We start from the raw sequence: 26738 nt of genomic DNA on the forward strand, positions 1-26738 counted from the left end.
GAGGCTCGTGAGCAGCAGAGACGCGCTGTGCACCTGTCTCCGCTAACCCGACTCCATGTGAATCCGAACTTGGCTCCAGAAACAAGTTCCAGCTGCCAAACAACAGAACAAAACAAAAAACCCACAGCCTGAAAAAACCACAACCATAATGACAGGTGAGCAAGCGGGTGTACCCATTTTCAAATCAACACCGAAACAGCCGGCACTTAATGCATTTGCGTGTGGCCCAGGGCAAACACGGGTGAACAAGAAAATAATTCACCGAATTCGTAACAAACCAAGCAGGCAGGCTCAGCAAGGAAGAACTCTCCCAAACACAAACCCAGGGCTCACTCTCGTTACATCTCTCCTTCCGGGCTGTAGGAAACGGTAACTCCACGGCAGCACACAGACCTGGAAGAAACGAGCATGGGTTCTGCTGTTATCTCGGAGGTTTGAACGCCACCACCACGGTTTGTTAATGCTCCAGGTTTGGCACTGCCGAAGCCTTTCTGCGCTGCTCCCCAAGCGCCAGACGCGATGGTCTGCGCTGTATCCACCGGAGACACCGTGCCCTGGGGACACCTTTGCTCCAGCACTGCAGAGCCCGAGCCCCAGGAACGGGGCTGCGGTGTGGGGATGGGACAAATGACAACCCTCACTGGCAACGCACCGAGCGGGAAAAATAAAGTGAATGACAGCACACTGCAGTCCTCAAAGCTGGAATTCCTTGGATCTCTGGCATACTGGACACCAGCACCCATCCCCGGCAGACGGTCACCCGCTGCTGCCCGAGACCCGCGGTGCTGGTGGCAATGCGCTGCCTGGGGACACAGGACACAGCGGACAAAACACCACCGGGAAAGAGACCCAAAAGCACGGATTCACCTGAGGTGTCTGGGGCTTGTGGGTACGGTTTGTGGTTCAGCACAAAAAGGGCTCTAAAGAAACGGTCACGAGCATAAGCGAACAGTTACCTACTCTGCAGCCAAGCACTACAAATTACAATATCATAGTCTAGGACTCACGGGAGAAACAGGGATAAAAGAGAAAGTTGCTTTTGAAATAAGAGGAGGAAATGTAAGAAATAATTGCATGAAACCATCTTTGGCTGTTTAAATTAAACACTTTTGTGCCTGAGGGTCTAAATGAATATACCAAGATCTTTTAGTTTCTGCAGTAATCACAAATTTCCTGCTATTACTGATAATTACTTTCGAACGGCACACTTAAGCAGGGCTGTTATTTTATGTGCGGCCTTTCGGCGGCAGGCGCCCGGGGAGCGGCAGCACCAAGGAACACGGGGCAGCTCAAGCACGTCGGCGCAGCGAGCGCGAGGAGCGCGGCAGCAGGACGGCCGCGGCCCAGCGGCTCCAGCGCCGCAGCTCATCGAGCGCGAGGAGCGTGGCAGCGGGACCGGCCGCGGCCCAGCAGCTCCAGCGCCGCAGCTCATCGAGCGCGAGGAGCGTGGCAGCGGGACCGGCCGCGGCCCAGCAGCTCCAGTGCCGCAGCTCATCGAGCGCGAGGAGCGTGGCAGCGGGATGGCCGCGGCGCAGCGGCTCCAGCACCACAGCTCATCGAGCGCAAGTAGCGCAGCAGCAGGACCGGCTGTGGCCCAGCGGCTCCAGCACCACAGCTCATTGAGCGCAAGGAGCGCAGCAGCAGGATGGGCCGCGGCCCAGCAGCTCCAGCACTGCAGCTCATTGAGCGCAAGGAGCGCAGCAGCGGGATGGCCGCGGCCCAGCGGCTCCAGCACTGCAGCTCATCGAGCGCGAGGAGCGCAACAGCGGGACCGGTCGCAGCCCAGCGGCTCCAGCACCACTCCAACACAGTATGTCCCACCTAACATGGGCCCTGAGCTTGTTGCTTCGTGACCAATAATAAACGGCAAGTTTCCCTGAGCTTCTCCAGCACGAACCGAGGCACAGGCCCCGCGGCTCACCTGCAGTGCCTATCCCCGAACGCCACACTGCGGGTGCGGAGATGCCCCGGAGTCGGTGCATCGGGGCTGTGCAGACACAACGGGCCGTGCATCTCGCAGGGAACTGCTCCCCACGACCACACTGTCACTCCAACGGCAATGGCTGCAGAGCAAAAAACTACAAACAGAATCCAAAACAAGGTCTTTGGGCTGGATTCTATTTCACTCCTTTCAGACTTCTGCTGTGCATGTTTCCAAGGAGAAGTGAGCACAAGCCCCACTACTTGCAGCAGTTCTGATGATAAAATGCTATTAGATAGCTCACTGGATAAGCCATTAGACACAAAAATAGCAGTTCACAAATGCCATGCCAAGCTTTCAAACGAGCCTGAAAACACACATGCAGTCAAAGGAAGGAGATCTTTCCCTTAGCACGTAACAACCTGCTCACTGCCAACCAACTACAAACACCAAGCTCTGCAAAAAACCACAAAACACTTCAAAGTGAGGCATTTTATTTGCCTCCCCAACCAAGGAGGTGAAACTGCTCTTTTAAACACTCACTTTTGCCTGGCTGTAGGTGTTTGTACAACTTAATTTAGGAAGCAAGCAGGAGAAAAACACCACATGTTCTTTTGAGGCAGCACTTTCCCACCAACACTCGCCCAAGGGAAGCAGAAGCACCCGAAGGCCGAACACACAAAGTGCGTGTCCCATGGCGATGCTAAGGAGCTTTAAGCTCTGCTGGTTCCCCAGGGACAACAGACACCAGCGGGTAGGTTCTGCACCACCAGGAATGATGCTCAGCAACATCAGGGTTTCAGCCGAACGGCCCCGGCCTCGCGCAGCAGCACCCACAGGCCAGCGCTGACCACGGCCCGGTGGCCGCACGGGCCAGCAGCCCGGCTGGGCATGGAGCAGCACCACAGCTGGGCACGGAGCAGCAGCACGGGGCTCTGGGGGCCCGTTTTGTGCTGGTTCAGAAACCAGCACTGCTCCGAGCCCGGGGAAAACGGGAAATTCTGCAACGCTTCCCAGCGCACAACTAGCTCTTTGCTTCCTCGGGCTGCGTCATCACATCCAGCACGGAAGTCACCCAGAACGAGATGACATACCAATGCTGTTTACAGCATCACTTGTACCAGCTCATCTTTCGCTCTCTCTGTTTGCCGAAAAGCAGAACTGAAGCATTGTGCACGTGGCCTACAGTCCACTGAGCCGACAGAAACCTTCCTCAGAGACTCCTGCTCCCGTTCAAACCCAGGCAATCCAAACGTTCCTGACTGCCATCAATGACTTACATTTACACCATGACAGCGGTCCAAATGAAACCCACCAAACAACACACAGGACCTCAGCTTGGTTACTTTTACTTTCTCTTCCACAGTACCATTAACCAGTTTGCTATTACAGAATGTATTCTGTTGTGATGTCGCGATAATTCAGAGAAAAAACAGTAATTCACCTAAGTTATTTCTACTTTCTCTCTCCTCAACATTAAACCAGTAATTACCGAGTACATTGTGCGTCTTCTGGAAAAGGGGGAGAAAACACAAACATCAGAAATGAAAATCCCCCAGGTTTCCAACAGGCCACTTTGTCTGGCGAAGGCAGCAGGAGCAGCTGCGGAGGGTGAGACGGCAGGTGCGGGAGGGAGGCTGTGAGACTGGATCTGCACCATACACAGATAGGCAAACCAGGAAAAAATCGACTGAGAAGAACTGTTGAACTAGTTTTTGCTGTCTAAAAAAGAGTATAATCATCCATCTGTCCAGAAACGTTATTAAGGATTACCGTGCACGAAGATTAGAGACAGAGAAGTGCAACGAGAACTGTATTTGTTAGAATATCTCTTGGGCCACATAACCCATGTTAGTGATGAGGAACAGAGAAACACCTTTCCCCTCCCCACCCTGACTTTATGGAAATGACATCCATGCTCTGCCGTGAAAACAAAAATACAGCCTATTTCTCATCAGCAGATCAGCCCAACCTCACGCTACAGAAGACCAGGTTTCTTCGGGTCCAATGCTGGTGGAAGGACTGGTGCTGAACACACGACTACCCGCTAATTTCTCAGACAGCAACCCTACCAGCACACACGTTCATTACGTACATCCCACCGCTAGGACCGCACGCGATGTTTAGACAAGAGCCGCAGAAGACAAGCTGCTTATGATCTCAGCACTTGGCTACCAGCACACATTAAACATCGTCTCGTACTCTCGCTGGCAGCACGTCCTCCTCTTAACCCCAGCTGCTGCGGGAGTCTGCAACACCTATATGGCGCACACACACCAGGAAGACAAGCAGCACACTTATAGACTTAAAAATTACTAAGTACAAGTTGTCGGCAGCGAAGGCGATAGCAATACAGATATCTGGAGGTGGGGAGGCCAGCTGTGAGACAGAGGATCCGGAAGCCACTGCCGTTCCTACCTGGTTCAGTGCAATTCCTGACGTAGGGCTGCCCCCCGCTCCCCGGGACGCCAGTCGCGTTCTCCTCGCTGGCCTGCAGCAGCCGTCTTCCGCTCCATCTGTCATCACTTCCCACAGAATAGCTCAGGGCATCGTAACCTAAAGGAAAAGAGCACTAGATGTATGAGACTGCACAGGAAGGCAGCTTGTGATTCCGTTCCTGAATGCTCGAAGCAGCCAAAACACTTGTGTTTCAAAGCTCGTGTCCCCTGGGTTAGAAACAGCGGTGTTTCTAACCCCACTGGAAAGGTGCGGTGCCATTAGCTCCACAGCCCCGTTAGTCCCAAAAACGTCAGGAGCCAGGGCCGTTCCTCCACAGCTTCACAGGTTCATACAAAGCATCTATGGCTTCATGAGACCTTGTAAGCTTCAGTCAGTTCAGAACTGGAGAATCACCCACTGCTCTGGTTGAAAAAGAACAACAGCACCAAAGCAACCCAACCAAACCAACCACCACACACAACAACAACATCAACCGATTACTTCTGTAGGCCTTTCACTGCTGCACAGTACCAGCAAACCTCTGCTGGATTTTGCACATGCTTACACCACACAGTGTTTAGCTTGGTAAACTAAGAATCATCATTTGAAACTTCAAGCACTTTGCACCCGCTTTGCTTTACAAACTCCAGAGCCTGTTGCTGTTTGTTTAGTCCGCGAGCACGGGTGAGAGCTGAAACTGCGAGTGAAACGCACACAAGGGGTTCCTCAGAAGGAGCACGTGCGATAGTGCAACATCAGGCCTGTCCCGTGACAGCAAACACACCCTGGCAACCCGAGCTCAGCAGTTTCGGTTCTGCACACAAGCAGTTTTGGTTCTGCACACAAGCAGTTTCTGGAGCGGATGGGCTCACGTCGCAGCAGCCGGTGCTTGGCTGTCACCACACGGAGGACAGGAGAGACACAAGGGCTGACACGGTCCCATCGTGCTGCACAACCCATCCCGCTGCACAACTCATCTCACTGTACAACCCCTCCTGTCCCCCTGCACAACCCATCCCGCTGCACAACTCATCTCGCTGTACAACCCCTCCTGTCCCGCTGCACAACCCCTCCTGTCCCGCTGCACAACCCATCCCACTGCACAACCCATCCTGTCCCCCTGCACAACCCATCCCGCTGCCCCGCTGCACAACCCCTCCTGCTCCCCCTGCACAACCCACCATGCTGCACAACCCCTCCTGCTCCCCCTGCACAACCCACCGTGCTGCACAACCCCTCCTGCTCCCCCTGCACAACCCACCGTGCTGCACAACCCCTCCTGCTCCCCCTGCACAACCCATCCTGCTGCACAACCCCTCCTGTCCCCCTGCACAACCCATCCCGTTGCACAACCCCTCCTGTCCCCCTGCATAACCCATCCTGTCCCCCTGCACAACCCATCCCACTGCACGACCTCTCCTGTCCCCCTGCACAACCCCTCCTGCTCCCCCTGCACAACCCACCGTGCTGCACAACCCACCGTGCTGCACAACCCCTCCTGCTCCCCCTGCACAACCCACCGTGCTGCACAACCCCTCCTGCTTCCCCTGCACAACCCACCGTGCTGCACAACTCCTCCTGTCCCCCTGCACAACCCCTCCTGCTCGCCCCCCAACGCCTGTCAGACCACAAACCTTCCCAAGCGAGGGGCAGAGAAGAAAGTCATCTGAGGTGACTGGAAGGAGAAAAGCTTAATTTGGCAATAAGCGTGTTTATAAAGGCCACATTCAGCATCCACACAAGTGAGCGTAACCAGGAGCAGCACGGGCCCGCAGTGCCTGACACCGGGGAGAGCTGTGCTCCGGCACCCGGGTTTGGGGGGCAGCCACCCCACGGCAGCACTCACAGCCCGCTGACCCCAAACCCCTGCCTGGGCCACCTCCACTCTCAAACACACTCGGCTCAGAGCAATACGAAACACAAGTTGAGATGCAAGGAGGTGCTTTCTCCAAAGGTTTGGCCTTCCAAGGATTTCCCTGTGAAAACACAGACGTATCAAGATTGTAACCTTGCTAACAAGGACATTTTATGGCAATTCAGTGGGGTCTACGTTCCCTTACATGCTGGCATGGGCCCCTGGCACACAGTCAGGGGTAGCTTGATGCTGCCCTACGTGCACGGGCTGCAGTCCCCCAGCCCTCCCAGAACACCACGCAGAAAGCCGGATTCGTGCGGAGGCAGCTCAGTGAGAGAGGAACGGCCAGGGTCCAGACGGGCTCCGGCTCCCACGGCCCCTCCGCCGGCACCGCGGAGGTCCCACCCGGGGCTGCCACGCGGCAGGCGCGACAACCGCGACAAGCCTGCTGCAACGCGTCCATTTGGCTTCTCGCTTCAGACTGTATCTTGCAATCCTTTAAGTGCCTGTTACAAGGCAAAACTTATGCTGACTTGAAGCTTCACATCAGCTGCCAAAGGCTGTGGGGCCTGAGCGCTTATGTCGCTGAACAAGGGTCCCATCCTTTGATTTCAATATACACTAAATCACAGCCAGTCGGTGACAACCAATGATAGGACAAGGGGTAATGGGTTCAAACTGGAACACAAGAGGTTCCACTTAAATATGAGAAGAAACTTGTTTGGGGTGAGGGTGTCAGAGCCTGTCCCAGGCTGCCCAGGGAGGTTGTGGAGTCTCCTTCTCTGCAGACATTCAAACCCGCCTGGACACCTTCCTGTGGAACCTCAGCTGAGTGTTCCTGCTCCATGGGGGGATTGCACTGGATGAGCTTTGAGGTCCCTTCAACCCTGACCTCCTATGATTGTGCGAGAGCTGGGCATGGCTCCCGAGCTGCCCTCCCGCGTCCCTGTCCGGCGGGTGCGTGTCCCGCTGGCCCGTTCCCACGCCTCTCCCAGCGCAACCAGAGCCGCCGCAGACCCACACGGCATCAGCTCCGCCTGGCATGAGCATCTCATAAACGGATTACCTTTCTTTGTAGGCTGAGTTAGGAGATGCTTTCCTTCCAAAATCAGCAGCAAAAAACTGAAACAGAGCATCCTTTGGGAAGACAGCAACAAAACACAACCATCACCACAAACCCCCCCCCCACCAAAACAAAACCAAATGAAAACAAACAAAAAAAAAACCACAAACCAAAACCTGCACACCTGGCTTTGACAAGCAGCCTGTTCCTTCCATGCGATTTCAAAGCTGTGTTTCCACACATAGTGACCTAGATAGAAAGGTGCAGAAGGGCCGAGGAAGCGCACTTGGCAATCCACCACCGTTGTTAACACTGGTGTAACGCGAGCAGGGCACAGGGGCCACAGCCAGGTCCAGGCATTTAATAAATAGGAAAAGGTCCCTGCACCATTGGCTTCCAAACCTACTGAGGTGGGAGAACTCAAGGAGATGCATCTCGTACCCCATCTCTGAGCCTTCTCCCTTCTCCAGGAAATTACATAAAGGGGGGCAGAAAAAACAATTTGGGCCAAAAGAGGCACTTCTGATTCTTCAGTTTTATCAGTACACAGTGACTCAAGTGCCAGCCCCAAAAACATCCAAAAACCAACACTGCAACCTATCAACCAACAAAACCCGTGAACCCCAGGCGCAGCAGAAGAGAGCAGCCCTGAGCAGCCCTGTGCGCCGCCAGCGGCTCCAGGACACAGCGCCAGCGGCTCCAGGACACGCCGCCAGCGGCTCCAGGACACGCCGCCAGCCCACACCACTCCACCGTTCCGCTACCAGGAGACGCAGCAAGGCCTGGAGCTGAGCTCCTGCACGCAGCCAACAGGCAGAAACAAGCTGCCAATTACCACCACACACCCCCCACACTGTTTTCTCCTCCATTTATTTTGTATGTGACCACCAGCAAAAACCAAAAGCAGACCCACAAAACCGCCAGACACAATTATATCCCAAAGGCCTCTCGCTCTCTGCTACAGAAGTAAACACAACTTCAGCTAGAGACGCAGCCTGGTCTCAGAGGAGGATCTGGGGCCTGGAGGGGCGAACTGCCCGTTCTCCTGTTCTCGCACCACCAGTGGCCACACAAAGTCCTTGTCCAAACCAGTCCTCCTCTGCCGGTTTGAAGGCCCCTGCAGAGACACCATAAAGCCTGACTGAGCCCAGACACACACCCCAACCTCCAACAGCCCACGGTACCACCGAACACCGGCCCTGCACCCCTTTGTCACGCGCATCCCGGGAGCAGCGAGGCAGAGCAGCAGGTACCCACCTGGAGCCCACAGCCGCCACCCCGCGCACCCACCGTCTCTGCTCCCCGTCCTCCACGCACCGCCAGGCTGCCTGGCACAGAGCACACGAGCCCACCAAGGGCAGGAGAGGCTTCTGTGCCCAGCCAGCACCACCACCCACTCATTCACTCACTCACTCACTCACAGCACCTGGGAGGGTGCTCCCAACGCGGCCCAGCTGCTGGCCGGGAAGGTGGGTGTGCTCTGAAGGTCAGGCGGCTCCACAGCCCTCAGCATCACACAAACAACAGTTAAAAATGTGACTGTGGGATTATTTTAACTCTGAAAAGCTACCTGCCATCTGAAAGTGAAATTTCTGCATGCATTCTGCTGAGTCTCCCTCTGCTCCCACCCCGAAGGCAAAGAAAGATCAGGCAGCACCTTGCAGAAACGCGCTGACCGCAGCGATTGCTGCTCACGCGTTTGGTGACTCCAGCTGGGGTCCTGCCTGGGGTCACCACTGACCGCTGCGGGGCCACCGCCACAAGGAGCAGCCAGCGCCGGGGGCTGTCCCAGGGCGCTGGTGGCTGTCACCCAAGGCCGGTGGCTGTCCCAGGGCGCCGGTGGCTGTCACCCGGGGCTGGTGGCTGTCCCAGGGCGCCGGTGGCTGTCACCCAGGGTTGGTGGCTGTCCTAGGGCGCTACTGGCTGTCAGTCACCCAGGTCTGGTGTCACTCTGTACATCCCTGCTGGTGGAGGGGTGCTGGGCAGCACCCATAGCTCTGCTGTCACCTGCAGTGCTTTATGCAGCAAAGCTCAGGGGACAGAAAAATATCCTTGCAAGAGACAAACCTGCTGCTCACTGCAGCACGAACAGAGAAACACCATCCAACCTCCGGCGCGGCCTGGGCGAAGCAAAGCGAAGGTCAGACTCGCACCCGCCGCAGCCTGGAGCCAGAGCAATGGTTGTAGAGACCGACATTCCGCTGCCACTCCGCCACAAACTTGCTGTGACCTCAGCCAAATGCTCACGGTCTCTGCCACCAATCTCACCCTCCGCCTGCTCCAGCTTTGCACAGGGCCCGTTTCTCCGACACGTCTGCACCGCTCCCAGCAGCAGGGAGGCGCGACACCTGAACGCAGCGCTGCGGCTCCGGAGGGCATGGCTGCCATCGGGAGCTCTACCCGGGCACACTGCTTCTTCCCTTGCTGACGAAACTGGGACGTCTCCCCAAAACCGGTTTTAAGGAACTATTTATGCAGACTGCATGTGTTCCCATTGCACCTGTCTTTTCACTTCCCCAAGTGAACAGGTTGGTTTTTTTAAACCCTATCCACTAAAAAGCCAGCTCTCGTTAGGTCTGCCAGCTCCCAGCTCACTCAAACACCTCCCCACCGCAGAGCAGCCATAGGATGAGTTTAGAACTCGTCCTTCAGGCAGTGCACAGGCTCCACCAGAACACACAGATTTCTGCCTGCGCTTCGCCATTCCGAACAGCGTCAGTTTCAGGCTTAGTTAACTGAAGATACAGTTTCCTGTTCACTGCCTCATGCCAAAGATTGTCACTGGACATGCGGTTATTCCAGGTGTCCCTGATCATTCATTACCAGTTTGTGCAGAAATTTATACTTCTTTTATTATACATATCAGCTTGACAGGACGCCAGGATGGGACACCAGGACGGGACACCTTGGGAGTGCTGCAGGATGGGACGCCAGGATGGGACACCAGGACGGGACACCCTGGGAGCGCTGCGGGATGGGACACCAGGACGGGACGCCAGGACGGGACACCTTGGGAGCGCTGCGGGATGGGACACCAGGACGGGACGCCAGGACGGGACGCCCTGGGAGCGCTGCGGGATGGGACACCAGGACGGGACGCCAGGACGGGACACCCTGGGAGCGCTGCGGGATGGGACACCAGGACGGGACGCCAGGACGGGACGCCAGGACGGGACGCCCTGGGAGCGCTGTGGGATGGGACGCCAGGATGGGACACCCCGGGAGCACTTGCGGGATGGGACGCCAGGACGGGACACCGGGACGGGGCGCCTCAGCAGTGCTGCAGGACACGGTCCTGGGGCTGCAGAGCCAACCAGCGCCAGAAACTCAACAGGCGGGAGGCAGGCAGGGCGCAGGAGCGGGTCCCGCTCCCTCGGCGGACGGAGGAACAGGCCTGCCGCGTCCCGCCAGCGAGCTGCGTGCTGCAAGCACTACAAATAAGCCACCCCTTCCAGGAAAAAAACAGAAAAATGAAAACAAATATAGACTGTCATAAGGCCTGGCTCCCAGTCTGGTATCTGAACACCAGAACGCCCTGATGATAGGGAAGCCATCACAAAAGAGGGATTTTTTTCATGCTTTTCTCCACAAAAGATAAAGAAATGGATCTCTCAAAAATAAACAAGCGAGAGGAAAAAGGGAGCTTTTGTGTCTGATTTCAATACAAACATGTTTTTCAAGTTAAAAGACTATTTTGCCCTTCCCTTTGCCTTACAACTCTTTTCCCTTGTGTTTCCTTGCACCCACACTACATAAATCTGTAACTGTTGTTTAATTGTTGTTATTTACAGCTTCCACAGCGCTGGAAACACGCTGGACACCGCCACATGGAGACAAGCACCCGGCCCACAGAACACACCGGCCCCTGTGTTTAACTGCACCGTACAGCACTGGCTGTGGGTTTGCTCCCCAAGAGCGCTCTGTGTGCTGTGAAATTCAGGAGCGCCCACAGAGAGCCAGGCGAGGAAACACAGGGAGAGACCCCCGCGAGAGCAGGCGGGGCGCGCTGGACCGCCCTTGCGCATCGCCCAGGCCTGGCTGCGGCGCCTGGTTCCCCTGCCCGCTGCACCGGGATGGTAAGATCAGCTAACACAGTGACACGGGAGCCTGGCGGAGACGGGAATGGGGAGGGAGCTGTTCGGGACACAGGTGTGTGCATTTAGGCAGCGCAGATGGGCAACACTTCCCCTTTTTCTGCATCTGTTCAGAAAACCCACGGGACCCGAATTTCGTCAGAGATCAGAACACGTTGCGGGCAGCCGCTGGCCTTGCGACTGATGCTGTGCCTTCCTGCCCAGGAAACCGAATGCCCTGCACTAACGCACCTCTTTTGTTCCCTCTGTGTGGGGCTAAAATGAACCCCAGCAGCACAAGCCATGGAAAGAACCACAAGCAGGGGCTGGAGAACGGCTGTGAAGGCTCGTGCCCCGCACACGGCGCGTCAGGTGCCTGTGGTCCCGCACCAGCGAGCGATCTGCTCTGGAGCTGCCACGACACGCTGGGCACGGGCAAACGAGCCCCGGGGGAATCCCTACCAGCGCTCCCCTGGACAGCCTGGCTCTACAGAGCGGACAGCAGCACAAGGCTTCCTGTGCCGCCCCATCGGCAGAGCACCAGTTACCACAAACCTCCCAGGTACCACCAGCACCTACCCCCAGCATTATGCCTTCTCGCCAGGTCTCCAGCCAACCAACATTTCCCTGTGATCACGGGCACCGTGCCTGCCATGGGCCCAGCCTGCATGCAGGTTTCTGCCCTCATTCACACTCATCTATGTGTCACTAAGCCAGGTTGAAAATCACCTTGGTGACACAGAGTGTGTTCCCTATGGTACCCGCTTAATTAAATATTGAATGAGCTATTACCTTTCAGGGATGCCTGTGCACTGGCTGTGTCCATTATTTATAACGTAATGTGTTCATGATGCATTTTATCCCATGCTTCTATCTGCTGATCTCATAACAGGCCCTTACAAACAGTTTCAAGCAATTAATCCTACCTCAATTACAGACAAATATATAGAGAAGCCCCAGGACATCTCTTTCTGATATTTATTAGCAGTTAGTAAACATATCTGGAAATAAATCCGGTAATCAGGAAAGAGAGGGACAAAGCCCAACAGCCGTGGGAAAGGCGGAACTGGAAGAAGGTGCGTGTTCATCAGCCACAGTAAAACTGGCGGCTCCATCTGTCTGGAAGAAGTAAGACGTGTCCTGCTGCAGTTTCCCTGCACGCCCGGTTCTCCCGATACTGCACCACCAGCCCCCGCCTCCTGTATTCCCTGTCACACTCAGGATACAAGGCAGTGCTAATCACACCAAAATACCTGGGTTGTCCCTGCCTCCCCAGCTCGGATCGGCACAATGGCCATTCTCCCAGTCAACAGGTGTCACCACTGAGCCACCTCAGGTTGTCCCTTGTCCCTTCCTCTCCGGCTGAGAGTCAGTCCCTCGCTCCTGCAGACAAGTTCGGCTGTAAAGCCCGAGCTCATCTCAGCACACGGGTGCAGCACACAGCCAGCGTCCTCCTTGATTCTGCCTTGCACCACTGGGGTGTCTCCCACCGCTCCACGCAGGGAAAGCAGCCTGGGACTGCCCAGCAAGACCCAGAGCGTTCACGGGCGCGTGGCCGCTGCAGACGGCGTCTCCCCGCAGCCCTCGCGCGCTCTCCCACAGCCACGCCAACAGGACAGCTACTGAACAGCTTTTCGAGGCGGGGGAGGAAGGAAAAGAAAGGAAAAGAATCTCTAGACACAGCGAGGAAGCTCTTTGTAAATCCCCGCATTTCAGCTCATGTAGGAAACACATTCTCTAGTTTTGGAAACACTAGGTCCATTTCTTTCCTGAAGAGCCCTGGTAACATACAGGAGGAGAGTACATTCATCATCAATACTCATATTTTGTGCAGCTTCGCTGGCTCTCCAGAACTAACTCGCATGTCTAGCGTCCACACTGGGAAATCTCGCCCTCCAGCGGAGCGTGTGCCCCGGTCAGACACAGCGGGCACGGGCCCTGGGACGCTGCGCAGGGCCAGCTCTGGAACCGGGCACGCGGCCCCACGGAGCACCGTCCCGGCCCCACGGAGCACCGTCCCAGAGCACTGTCCCGGCCCCACGGAGCGCCCTCCCAGCCCCACGGAGCACCCTCCCCGGCCCCACGGGGCCAGATGCACCTCAGCTGTGCTGGGACTCGAGCCTGGCCCCGCTCAGCCTAGTCCCCCACTCACACGCAGCAAGGGCATCTTCCTAGCGAAATCTCAAACTGCGACTTTCCAGAGTATTTTAAGAAAATATATAATACCACAGGAAAATAAAAAGTTTCTATTTTTAACCAGAGATGCTGGCACAAAAGGGGAGTACTCCACATCATACCAGAATCAAGTGTTTGACGCTCCCTTCCTTTATAAGGCTTTAAGAACAGCAGGACCCTCCAAGAAGCAGTATGACTTTTTTATTTACCCTGAAGTGAGACTCTGCAGACCCGGGTTTAATTCACTGCTCTGCGACGAGCCCAGGAGGTGACCTTGGACAAGTTGTTCTGTCCAGATTCTCAGCTGGTGTCAGCTGGCACCGTGCCACCAAAGTCAATTTAAACCATTTGCGGCTCAGGTCCTCGCGCCCCTGTCCAAACAGCGGCCCGGGCGGCACGCAGCCCCGCTCCTGAGGGGCTCTGGGAACGTGCACGCCAGTACAGGTAGTGGGACCAACACAACTCACACACCCCCTGGAAAATGTATTTTTTCACTAAAACGGAACAAAAATCCTTTGTTATTTTTAAAACAATAGCCTTATGATCAAGGCTTTAAAAACAAAACCGCCAACGCTGTCGTTTCATTTTACAGTCTGTTATGCATTAGCTGCTGCAAAATCCCTAGGGATTTTAACTTTAGCACACAGTAATGGGTGGTGACTGATCGCTTTTTTCACCCTTCTCCTTTTAAGTTTCATCACCTTTCCGAAGTCGTCTCAGATTTCTCTCAGCTTGCTTTCATCACCAGTTGAGCGCTTCTCACGGCACCGAGCAGCCCTACACCTGACACCCTCCTGCGGGAAGGACGGACGGCAGGAGGGCTCCGAGTCGCCAGCTCTCCTGCTTTTCATCACAGCAAGCTCCTCAGGCCGAGAAACTCTAGACACGACCTAAATAGAGACGAAAAAGGGCCAATTCTTTCATCAAGATCCATGCTAGCAAGAAACTCCCTTGTCTGTGAAAGACTTTCTTCTGCAGCAGAACCAGGGCAGAGTTTCCCACGTGAAGGCTGATTTACCTCCACGGGTGAGGCCCCAGAGGGACCCTCAGACTGCGCTGTCACCACGGGGCTGTCCCTGCCACGCTCGCCCTCACCACACCAGGTCCCGACCCGTGCCTGCGGTCCAGCCTGGTCTGCAGCGTCCTCCGGGCCCAGCCTGCAGCGTCCTCCGATTTAGCACGGGAATAAATCCAAAGAACGCGAAATTCCTAATTTATTTTACTTTTAGCCAGCAGTAAAATTAACTTGAGGGTTTTTTAAATATCTCCTCTCCTCCACCCCGCCTCCAACAACACTGCTTTCCGAGGAGTCCACACAAGCGGTACCTTCCCACAAGGGCAACAGACGCAAGCTGGTGAACAAACGTATCCGCAGCAAGCTGTGTGAGATGGTTCCCTGGGCTGGAAGCTCTTCAGGACAAGGTTTTCACAGTGGGATTGCGATGGCCCCAGCACCGGGCAGTACACTCCGTATCACGGCAGGATGGTCTCCGCGCACCCAGACGTGAGATGCGACCTGCGCTCAATCGAAAGATCCTTAAACGGTACCGTGTGCTACACCAAGGGCCCCCACCCGCACCAAAGCAAGGCATCTAACAGCTCTTTTCTACTCGCAAGCACCACACACACCTGCTCTTTTTTAACAGCAGAAATCAAATGCTGTGAGCCTCGTTGCTGTGTGTAACGTCAATGGAAATGGCTTATGTTCTTGTTTCCCCAAAAGGAACTGCTGCACTGCCTCAGTGCCTGCAATGTTCAGTTTAGAAGTTTCTTTCTGTACCGTTCTGGCTGTGAGCTGGCAACAAAATACCAATGGACTATCAGCAAGAGGTACACTGAGCACTGGAGGGCACATCTTCTCAGAAGAGAAAGGAATGTCCATGTAAGGCTTGTTTCTCCTCCTGCTTTATGTTACAGGATGTTCTGGCCATCTTAGGGAAAAAAACCAGCCAAGTCTATCTTTGAATGGAAATGAATTATTTTAATAGCAGACCCTTCAGTTGTTTGTAGTTCAGTTAGCATGGTTTTGGCTTCCATATCAAAAAGATTCTTCTCCTGGACTTTAGCAGGCTCTTTCCTAATCAGCTGCTACAACTCACTTGCGGTTCTCCTCTGACAGGTGGTGCCTGCAGCCGGAGCGAGCGCTCAGGACGAGCCTTGGCACACTGAAGCTTCCTTCAGAAGGGCACGCTCGGCACCCTCCAAACACATCTCCCTTGCCATGCGCCCCTGTCGCAGGTGCGATATGCCGTGCTTACAGAGAAGGAACGCCCCGGCTGTGCGGTTTTATCCCTCAGGAGACTCCCCGGCTGATCGGCAGGGACGCGGCAACACGCAGCGCGCTGATGCGCAAACCCATCTGCAGATCCGCACTCCACCTGGGGCTCTGCCGTTCCTGTGCCAGGAAAGCCCTGCAAATTCTTCTCACACCTCAGTTTCCCCACTTTATAATTGGAGGACTTGCTTACTTGCCTCATTTACTCCTCATCTTCTTGGCCATGGACTGAGAAAGGATCTGGTTAACACTGTGCACACGCAAGCCCACTTGAAGTCAACCACATCACCTCAGACGCTGCAAGTCAAGCCCTCACCCCCTGGATCACAGCCCAACTGCCTATGGACACACAAACACGGCTGTGAGCCAAAGCACTGCACACGCTACTGGAGGTATAGAGAGGTCAGACCGGACTGCGCATCTCGGCCACTTCGCACAGCTGCTGGGCTCGCAGCTCAGCAAAGGAATGTTTCAAAACAACAAAATGCGGGCCTCCAAACCCGTTCTGACGCTCCCTTGTGCACAAGAGCGCTGTTCCTCTATCGGAGGTGTATCCCCGTCCCCACGCTCGCCCCGACGCCGAAGGCAGCCCGCGGAGCGGCAGCCGTGACAGGAGGCACGCTCCCCGTCCTCTGCGCTCGCAGGCAGTTTGCAATCCCGGGCAGGACTTGTGGACTATCTGCTTCCCACAGGCAAGGCTCACAGCAGATGACATCCAATCCCACCTCCTCAGCAGCCCCTGTTAGCCGAAAAAGTCCATAAAAGGCAAACCAAGTCCCAGCAAGCAGTCCCACACAGCCTGCTCCCTGGACACCACATCTGGACTCCTCTTCAACGCCTCCCTTTCCAGAAGAACAAGCACCAGGACCTCTCTCTGGAGCCTCGTGCAGTGCTCCCAGTGTCAGCGATATTGAAAAAAAACATCAGCTTAAACATGTTTAGTGCACATCAAGCGTCAGCTTTCAATCCAGCCTGGGGTTGTCTCCGGTTGCCGCGGTTTTCTATTCTTCAGCCCTTGTTGCTGGATGCAACATCCCATCCTGCTCCCTTTCCTTCCTTAATACTAAAAAATCCAACACACACAGAAATCCCCTCACTTCCAGAGTTTTCTCAGCCTGCTCCTAAAGAAAAGTTAGCGTCTAGAGATTATACCATTTCACTTTTGAATCGGAGTGCTAAGTTGAAATGCAGCCATGCCACAGTACGAGCACATTGACTGCACGTACTCAACGCCTTACGGAGGTAGAGATGCTCCTGACGCGGCTGGCTCCATTGCCAAAGCGATGGAGGCCTCAATACCCTCCCAAACGCCCGGGTGCAGGGTCCCAGCCCTTGGCCACCTCCATATCCAGGCAGTTTCACTGCTATCGATTTCCAAGCTCACAAAATCAGATCTAAGTCTCGCCTGAGCAGACACTTTTCTGACTGCTGTGGAGACTTGACCTTCTGTGGAAGACGACGAGGCAAGAAAAGAGAACGTAAAACTTAGCTGGGAGAACAAGATAAAGGGAGGTGGAACTACCCCCCGGGGGTTTCAAGTAGCTAATTGCAAAATCCCGAGTGAGGACGCCCTTGGCAGTAAATAGCGCAAGGACAGGCTGCTCACGGCCTGAGGAGGCTCCGACAGTCCGGCAGCGATTCCACGGAGAGCTGGAGGTAAAACACCTTCATCCCTTCAGGGTCAGCCAAGAATACATCCAGGAGGGCAAATTACACACTTACCACTCTCGTTTTCACAGGATTTCCCTTTGATGCTGCAAGTAACACGGTTTTGCTCCAGACCAGCCACAAAGACTTACTCACTGTGTAACTTACTCTTCCTAGAGCATGTCTACAGGACATGACGGTTACAGCGGCAGGACTATGAAGATCCTGCCCACACCTGGCCATGCCCACTGCTGCTTCCCATAAAGCCTCAGCAGCGCAAAACAAATAGGATGAGGTTAACAACGGCTTCTGGCATTGGTCTGACTTGAGCTGTGATACTGAAAGTAAAACCTAGAGCAGAACAAAGCTTTTAAAAATCCCCAGCGCCTTTCAAAGTCCCGTGCTTAAAGACTGGTCTAGAGAAGAGCAGAGAAGACAAGGCTGGAAAAAGCAAGCTTTGCTGCTTCCAAGTAATGGCACTAACAAGATGCATCCATCGGGCTCTGCGCTCCAGGAGCCCTGCGTGGTTTTCATTCGGAAAAACAAAAGTCCAAAGTTTTCGGTGACAGGTTTCCATGAGATCTGGCTCTTTTCTTCAAGTCTCCTGTTGGGGAAGGCTCTAGGAAAACTAAGTTTTTCATGCTTTGTTGTGAACAGGAAGCTAGAAAGGGTAACTTAAATCCAAAGGCACAGAAACCAGAAGAAAAAAACAAAGGTCACTTCTCTAGCCACCACAGAGTTGCCATCAACGTGAAGAGAGGAGGACAGAGACACAGAGAAGCAGGCCCTGGCGCAGGCAGCAGTGGGCACAGGGCCGGCTGCAGGGTCAGGGGGACATCCCGGATGTCCTGGAGGACCCTCTCCCATCCCAGGGAGACTTCTTTCATTGTCTTGCTCCCAGGAGGCTACAGACATGAGTACCTGCCCCATGGGCAAATGGCAGGTCCCACCAACCCCCTCATGTGAGAGCGCTGGACCTAGAACGGACAGGTCACCAGCCAGCCTTCTCAACATTGACGACCATTTAGGATTAGCAACAAGAGGGAACTACTCAAAAAGGGCTCAGAGAAAACCGAACACCATGCCCGCCTTGCCGCGAGCTCTGCCGTCCTGACCACGGCCACCACCCGAGGGCTCTCCGTTCAGCACTGGCCTGTTAAGAGTCCTCAACGAGTCGGTTTAGTGCGTTAATTTGGCAGATGATTTCATTTATCCCGGGCTAGTCTGCTGGGTTAGCTTGCTGAAAGTCCCAAGGGCCACCGAAACGCCGGAGTCCACCAAATGGGGGCAAGGAGGGACGGAGCAGCCGCAAGCAGCAGACAGGGCAGGACGGAGCACCCACGGTCAGACGCGCGGGCACGCGGAGCAGCGAGCCTGCCTTCCCTAAAGGGCGCCGGGAAACACCGGCCCTTGAGGCTCCCGCTGCCCGCAGCCCCGCTCGCTCTGTGCGCTCCGCCGGGGCGGCCGGCCGGCCACCTCCTCCTTCCTGACCGCCAAACTCCCAAGCACCCCGCAGACTGAGGAACAGGACCTGTAATTTTAGGTGGCGTGCTGGAGTTTACCTCAGGCACCCAGCTTTGGCAAGCTGACCGGTCTGGCACACGTCCCGGCACTTCCGCAACATTTTAATTAAGCGGACTCCAAACGCTGACAGGTACGGAGGTTCGGACGTCTACGGCAGCTCTTTGGGGAGGCCCCGGAGCGGAACCCACGGCCAGGTGCACCGCCCGGCTCCGCCGCTGCCGTCAGCAATGCTGAATGTCGAGCCCGTCTCCAGTCCAAGCGCCGCCACACGCCTCACCCTGCCAGCACCCGCGAGCTGCTCCGGAGACTTCCCTCTGCGGGACCTTGAACGAGCACTAAATAAATGAACAAGTCATTTCCTGCAAGGCCAAACAAGCTCCCTGCCAAAGAGGTCACATACCACGCTCTGGCCTGGTGCCACTCCCTAGTTTATGAGGGTAAATTCCCATATCCAGGGGTCCAACAATTACAGCACTACATCTGGGCTAGGATTACTCTCGCCGAAGCTGGGATTATGCTTCACTGAAGAGGTGAAGAAAACAACTGCTTTTGTGCTTTCATCGCATGACCTCTAAAGTTCGGTTTGGGTTTCTTGGTTTGCGCAAACCAAAACATTCATGAAATCAGGGAGTTTTCACTTAATTCCCAGCTAGAGTACCAGGATCCGTCACACCAAGGTTCTCCAGCGGTATTTTGGCAGTAAGGAGATCTGTGAGGAAATGCCCTGTGAGGCAGGGCCCGTGGCAGCGCGGCCAGAGGACACGGCCTGCGTGGCTCAGCCCAGGCCCGCGCGGCTCAGCCCAGGCCCGCGTGGCTCAGCCCAGGCCCGCGCGGCTCAGCCCAGGCCCGCGCGGCTCAGCCCAGGCCCGCGTGGCTCACCCCAGGCCTGTGGCTCAGCCCAGGCCCGCGTGGGGGTGGAAGGTGGACACAGTGGGACCTTTGCTGCCCGTCTCCCCTGTGCCACCCAAGATCACCCAGGAGCTTTCTGCAGGTGTACTGCCATGACACGGATGCTCCCAACCCCGCGCAGCCCCTGAGAAGGACTGGGCAACTCTCAGTCCTGTAAAAACAGCCTGAGCTTTGCACCCGGACCAAGTCTCAGAGCCAGTCAAAAGGAGCTTGGCAAGCCTTGCTCCGCCATGCTGAATACCTCACTCCCGTCAAGTTAAAACAAGACTTAAAAGCAACCCAAATCTTCCAGGCTTTAATCACGCAGGCAATTCCATTTGCTTGGATGTACACATCCCCATGAGTAAGGGCTGCAGGATCAGACCCAGCTCTTCCTTACCATTCTGCCAAAAACACACACTCACAGAAAGAAGAGACAAATCCCACTGACTGATGCCTCTGCTATTTTTGCTGTCCGCGAGAGCGAACTGGTAGAAGGCTTGACTCAGAAGGCTCCCTTGAAAAACCTGAATCATCGCAGTTTGGAAGACGGTCTCATATAATGAAGCAGTCCCTCTTCTCCACTCCTCCCTGTCTTTACAAGAGAATCTAAGAGACTGATGCGGGGGGAAATCACGCTTTGTTTGGCTCTTTCAGCAAGGATGGCAGAGTCAGGTAGAGTTTTGGAAGCAACTCACACTGCTCAAGTTAATGAGAAGTTCCTGTGACTTTCCTTCCGCTCCGGACCCCTCCAGCACACCGAAAAGCACACGAGCCCAGTGGCTGGCAGCTGCATCCCGGCTCTGCAGGGCTGTTTGATCTCTACACCTCTGATTTACCAGTGTGCCCTCCTTGATGTCAGCGCAGCCATGGACTCGTGCTGCCTGCAACAGAGAAAGACGCACCCCAGCTGTACACTCACTGCCCAGATCAGCTTCGTGAACTTGGATTTCTTCTTAATTTGCACCATTTTTGAAAGCCTGAACCTTGAAAACATAAAGATCTTTGGAACTACCTTCACACAAAAATGATAACATCATATCACTTTGCTGCAGCACATCATTTAGCACCAGGAGATCCCAAAGCAACTGTTTTACAGACGCAGCCAAGTGAGATATGGAGAGTTTAGGTCACCCAGAAAAGCAGCGGGAGCCCCCAGAAGATGAATCCACATCTTGTGCCCCGTCCTCTGCAGTCCCCAGCACAGACGGCCCGTCTATTAAGTGCTGTAGCTCCCGCCCCATCGGGCAAAGCTCCAGCCCGTTTCTTGCAGCAGATACAAGCACGCACACCCTCCCGGGGGTCTGGGCGCCCCGTGCCCCTCTGCAAACAGAGGCCGCCCACCACCCGAGCAGCCGTGCTCCTCCGACACAGCTCGCACAGGGACGGTGGCTGAGGACGGGGACAGTGACTACAAAAAGCAGTAGCGCTGCAAGTGAGAAGGCATCATAGAAACAGGGGATTCAAGCCCAGGGTTGCCGGGCTGTATCAAGGCACAGGCTCTTCAGGAGCAGCAAGTGCTCTGGTGTCTCCCAGTGAAGCCTAAGCCCAGCTTTACACCAGCACCGGTCTCACTGGCACCACGGAGCTGCGCGCCACCCACGTGTGCTGCCGAGTCAAAGCCCCCGGTTCTTTACTCCAAACACCACGTCCCCTTGCTAGTGAAAACGGCTCTAGAAGCGCAGGGTAAGGCTGCCACCCCCTGCCACCCAGCCAGGGGAGTGGGAAGGGAGATGCCATTTGATATAAACGCACTGCGGCTGAGTCAAAGTTTGCGTTTGATCTTAAACCACACACTCTTACATGAGAAAAATATTTAAATCGCTAAACTGAACTGCTTCTTTCCACCTCCTATCTAATGGTGACACAAGCACTAACTGGGAGAGCGCCAGGCTGCGAGCGCGGCTCCCAGGAGAGCCCAGGCTCATCCACGAAGAGGCGGCGGATGCAGTGGGCGCTGTGGAAAATCTCCACCTGTGAATCGACTCCTGTGGCCGCTCCCAGCTCCGCGCGGCAGCAGACGCGCAGCGTGCCACGCCGACTGCGCCAAACGCTACTTCTCATCTCTCAGATTAATTTTAGAGCAACGCTGATCACAGCACGAGACGCTCTCCCCAGCTGAAGCAAAACGGCACGAGGCCTGAAGAAAGTTAGTGGTGCTGGCTGGGGAACACTGCGAGCGATTCAGGCAAAGCACAGACAGGTTCATGTGCCGCGTGGACTTCTACAGCCCGCGCTGCCTTCGCGCAGCAGACAGAGCTCCCTTCCACATAACCAGGAAAACCGTGTTCAAGGAGAGCAAAAGATGGGATGGGAATCGACACTGCCCATCAGAATGAAGAGCGCACTCTGAGCCCCAGTTAAAACAGGTCTGAAATTTGCCTTTGCCATGTAATCTACAATTGACCGTGTGGCAAAGGCAAGCAGCGCACAGCCCGTCTGCCCCGCCGGGAACAGGCTGGACACGGCTTGGCTCCCACCGGCACGGAGCGGCAGAAAGCACAGGTCCGGCCCGGCGCCAGGGGCACAGCGACAGAGGAAGCCCCGTCCCACCAGCGGTCTTGGGGGTTTACATAAAAGAAGGACGGTATTAGCGTCACACATCTGTGTATACTGTGTGGGTAGGCTTAAATTTACGTAAGTGCATGCATACACCCCTGTTTACTCACAATGGTGCTCATGTCTGTCTTTCCTGGCCTTACTTCTCAGAAGCAATCACCATGTTCACGAAAAACGAGCAAAACTTTTAGAATACATGTATAAAAAAAGAGAAAAATTTATTAATTTTAGGGCATTAAAGTCCCAAATCTTAAAAACCCATCCAGGCATTGTTATACTCCATAAGAAAAACTGTGCTCAAGTCTTAGCTGGTGTTTATGCTCTTTCCCAAGTATCAGAGCATTCCTCACACCATGCTGGACACTGCAAAACCCTTAAGACACATCTGTTTATTTAAAAAGCAAATTCAAGTCATGGAGGGGTAGGCTCTCCTTCACTTAAAGGAAAATAAGCCTTGCATAAATTCTGCTTACACTCACATATTTGCAATGCAAAATACAAATTGCTTGCTGTCACCCTCTTTGTACAGCTGGTTGCAAAACGAAGCAGGCGACGGCCACTCAGAACCCAAGACCGAGTGTCACTCTTCCAAAAAACCTTCTCCTCTCAAAATGGCACACGGGAGCCCATTCAAACTGCCCCGAAACCCCCCAGAGCGGGATCGTGGCTGCCCCGTCCCCGCGGGAACCGCCGGCCCACGGCGGCGGGCAGGGACCCCCGGGCAGGGACCTCCGGGCAGGGACCCCCGGGCAGGGACTCCCGGGCTGCTCAGGGCGAACGGGAGCGCGCCCCGGCCGCCCCCAGCGCCGCGGGAACCCCCCACAGCGGGAGCCCGGAGAGCCCGCTCCGCACGCCGCCCGCGGCCCCGGCCCCGCGGCCGCTCGCTCCCGCAAAGTTTCTCTCCTCTGCCGGGGGCCACGGCCGCCCCTCGGCGCACCCCGGCCCGGCCCGGGGAGGGCTCCGGCCCCGGCACGGAGCCCCGCGGCGGAGAGCCCGGCCCCCCAGCCTCCGCGGGCTTCGGCTGCCCTTCCCCGGCCCCCGAAGCGGCGGCACCTCCGCGCAGGTGACCCCGCCCGCCGCCGCGGCCCCGCGCCCTGCCCGCCGCCCCCCGGAGCGGCCCCGGCCCCCACTCACCGCCGCGCCCGGCCGCGCAGCCGGCCAGCAGCAGGGCCAGGGCGGCCAGCGCGGCCAGCTGCCCCCGCAGCAGCTGCCCCCGCCGCCTCCGCCGCCGCCGCTCCGCCGCCGAGGCGCCCATCGCGGCCGCTCCGCTGCTCCAGCCGCGCCGAGCCCAGCCGGGCCGCCGCAGCACCGCCCCCGCCCGCCCCCCGCCGCCTCTGCCGCCTGCGCGCCGGCCGGCCGGCCCACCGCCCCTGCGCGGAGCGGCCCCGGGGCGGGAGCGAGGGATGGAGGGAGGGAGGGAGGGATGGATGGATGGATGGATGGAGGGAGGGGTGGACGGAGGGAGGGATGGAGGGATGGATGGATGGATGGATGGACGGATGGATGGATGGACGGACGAAACTCCCCGGCCCCCGGCGCGCGGGACAGCTGCCCGGGCGGAGCGGGGCGGAGAGCTGGAGCCGCCCGTGCCCGGGCTGTCCCGCCGCGGGGACAGCGGCTCCCGAGCCCCGGCCGCACGGCACTTGCAGCTGCACGGCCTCCCTCGAGCGTGGTTCAGCGACAGAGGGGGTGGTCCTGGCTGCACCGGGCTCGGGGTGCTGCTGCTGCCGTGTGCATGGCCCCTCGAGCAGGTGGGGGTCAGCACACCGTTGCACGCCCTCGGCTGCAGGCACAGCCCGCTCCTGGCCTCGTGCTCCTGCAGGCATCGTTCCATCAGAGCCTGCTGTGCCACAGGTGACGGACCTTCCACAGCCGCAGCTGCAGCCCTCGCTCTAGCTTGCCTTTCCTGGCAGGAACAGGGACTTTCAGCATAATTTTCTGGGCTAAAACCTTTATCCGTTGTTGCAATGCTTAAAACAACCCCCGAACAACCCGGTGCAATTCCTTTTCATTCCACGCACTCGTAATCTGGAGGATTCTCACCGTGTTTTGGTGGTTTTCCCTTTCTCATACTCTACTCTGAGGTTTTTGCTGGGTGAGCAACCACCCGCTCCCCCTGCCCTTCTGACAGGACCTGTGGGAGAGCCAGCGGGGCAGATGTCCCTGAGGGCACAGGTCCCTCTGGCTGTCACCACCACGCACGGGTGCAGGGGTGCGGGTGCGAGCCGGGCGGGCTGCACCAGCACAGGGTTCGCGCAGCGCTGGGGAGCGGTGCTGGCAACTGCGGCACAGGACACCCCTGCACAGCCACATCCGCCCACCGCCTGGGCTCCTGCCTTTAAAAACCTGAGCTGATCTCAGCCCCTCATGCCTCCTTCCTGGCTTAAAATCACAATTATTGTTGCCGTATTAGCAGAAATACCCACTGGCTGCGATGAAACCAGCGTATTGTGCACAGACGAGGAAACGTGTCTCTGTGGGGCCTGCAGTTGAGGAAACACCATTATCCCCGCTCTTCAGGAGGGGCTCTGGAGTTACATGACATCTACCCGAGGATGCAGAATGAACCTCTGGCAGAGTCTGGGTTTGAGCCCTGCATCTCTGAAGCCAGGGCCACCGTTCTGGACCTTTCCCAGCCCCCCAGCTCCCTGGTGCCAACATCCCAAAAGCAGCATCAGCAAGCGAGCTGGCGACACAGACAGGCGCTGGCTGAGATCAATGACAGGAGAGGGTGTGAAAGCATGGGCAGTGCTGTCTGCAGTGCAAACACACTGAATTAAATCAAAGGAGATTGATGCAATGACAGAACAGAAACTCTCCAAAAATATTTCAGGCATTTCAAGTTAAAATAACTTGTGACAAAAAAAAACAAGCCGCGGACAGCAACACAGAGAGCACTTTCTGTCCCTGGCCTGTCTCAGCTGACAGCAGCACCCAGAGCACACAGCAGCACCTACAGCAGCTCTGCTCCTCCTGCACCCAGCCGCCGCTGTCCCTCACCTGGGGAAGCTCTTCCACGCCACGCGTGACCGCAGCCCGTGCGAGGCGGCTGGAGAGGCACCGACCAGGCAGGCCCCGGCTGCGGGACGCGGGCACAGCAGCACCCCAGCACCCTCCTTTCAGCAGGCGCCGCGTGTCGCCCTGCCCGCCACAGCCAAACCACCTCCAACTGGACAGCCGCCTTCGGGTTGGATGGGCGAGGAAGCAGAACACGTGTGTTCCTGTGGTCTGAATGTTAACCAAGGGTTGCTGTGGCTAGCTGCACACAGACACACAAATACAACATCTCTTGATATTTTGGATTAGTTTCTAACCATTCTTGTTAGGGGGGGCTCATTCTGGGGTCGGCCCTCATTACACACTCAGCTTCCAACCGTTCCTCCAAGGCTTTCTTGCAATTCTGAACGCAATCAGGATGTCAGTTTTCAACACTAAAGATTTATTGATTGCGCTCCTAAGCACAACTTTAGAAATGCTGGTGTCCCTGTTGGCCCCAGGTAGGCAGAGCCAGTTCCCATCCAGACAGTCAATAAAGTGAACAACAGTCTTAAGGTGTAACTATGAAAGATGTGTTTTGGTTTGGGCTGTTTCTGGGGAGGATACACTCCCTTCCCCCTGGCAGGGCAGGTTTTATCCCATGGTAAACAACTCCGAAACCTGCAGCGCTGTCAAACACTGCACTACGGCACCACGGCTTGCGAACGAGGCCGTGCCCGGCCCCGGGCTTGCTCTGATCGGTGCCCTGTGAGCGCGGTCAGCCAGGCTTGGGTGAATGCCCCACTGCTGACACGGCAGAGCACTGAGACAATACTCCCAAAGTATTCCTTTTAAACCTAGATGTCCTTTTGAAGCCTGTAATTGCTGAAAATGTGACCCTGAGAGTCATTGCAAAATCATTATTCACCCCTCCTTCACAAGCCTCCTTTCCATCCCATTGCAGAGCTGCTTGGCACGCCGAGGTGTGAGCTTGCTGCGTGGAGAACTGAGACCGGGAATACCTGCGAAGCTTAGGAACGAATTTTCCACTCAGAATCACAAAGTAATTTAGCAAATTCCTTACTAGCATAGTGAGTACCAGCTTGTGAAACATTTCCACTTCAGGGGAGCGTAGGACAGGGAAGAATTCCCTCTCTCTCCCACCGATAAAGCAGTGTGTGGGCGGAGCGGGCTGTGAACCGATCTGTCTGCAGGAGGAAACAGAAGGGAGGGAATCGCCGTGGATCTTCCTCTTCTGAGAAAAAAGCCCTTAAATTTATCTTCCATAGGAACCTCCTGCAAGAAAAAAAAAGAACTGCTGAAGGAAGAACATATGAGACTGA

General features: G+C 56.0%; 1 protein-coding gene across 5 annotated transcripts in view; it reads right to left on the bottom strand.

Moving 5' to 3' along the window:
* LOC136100286 (sodium/potassium/calcium exchanger 3-like) overlaps nt 1-23686 on the bottom strand; it is a 189013-nt gene extending 165327 nt beyond the window's left edge. For all 5 annotated transcript variants that reach the window (XM_065835224.2, XM_065835223.2, XM_071805568.1 and 2 more), the window contains exons 1-2: nt 23554-23686; nt 4340-4477 (exon numbers count right to left, since the gene is read on the bottom strand). In XM_065835224.2, the coding sequence (XP_065691296.2) occupies nt 4340-4477; nt 23554-23674 (259 nt within the window). In that variant the 5' untranslated portion in view covers nt 23675-23686. The remainder of the gene's footprint in view (nt 1-4339; nt 4478-23553) is intronic.
* Nucleotides 23687-26738: the final 3052 nt, after the last annotated feature.

The sequence above is a fragment of the Patagioenas fasciata genome, chromosome 3, assembly GCF_037038585.1.
Source record: "Patagioenas fasciata isolate bPatFas1 chromosome 3, bPatFas1.hap1, whole genome shotgun sequence".
Taxonomy (NCBI): Eukaryota; Metazoa; Chordata; class Aves; order Columbiformes; family Columbidae; genus Patagioenas; species Patagioenas fasciata.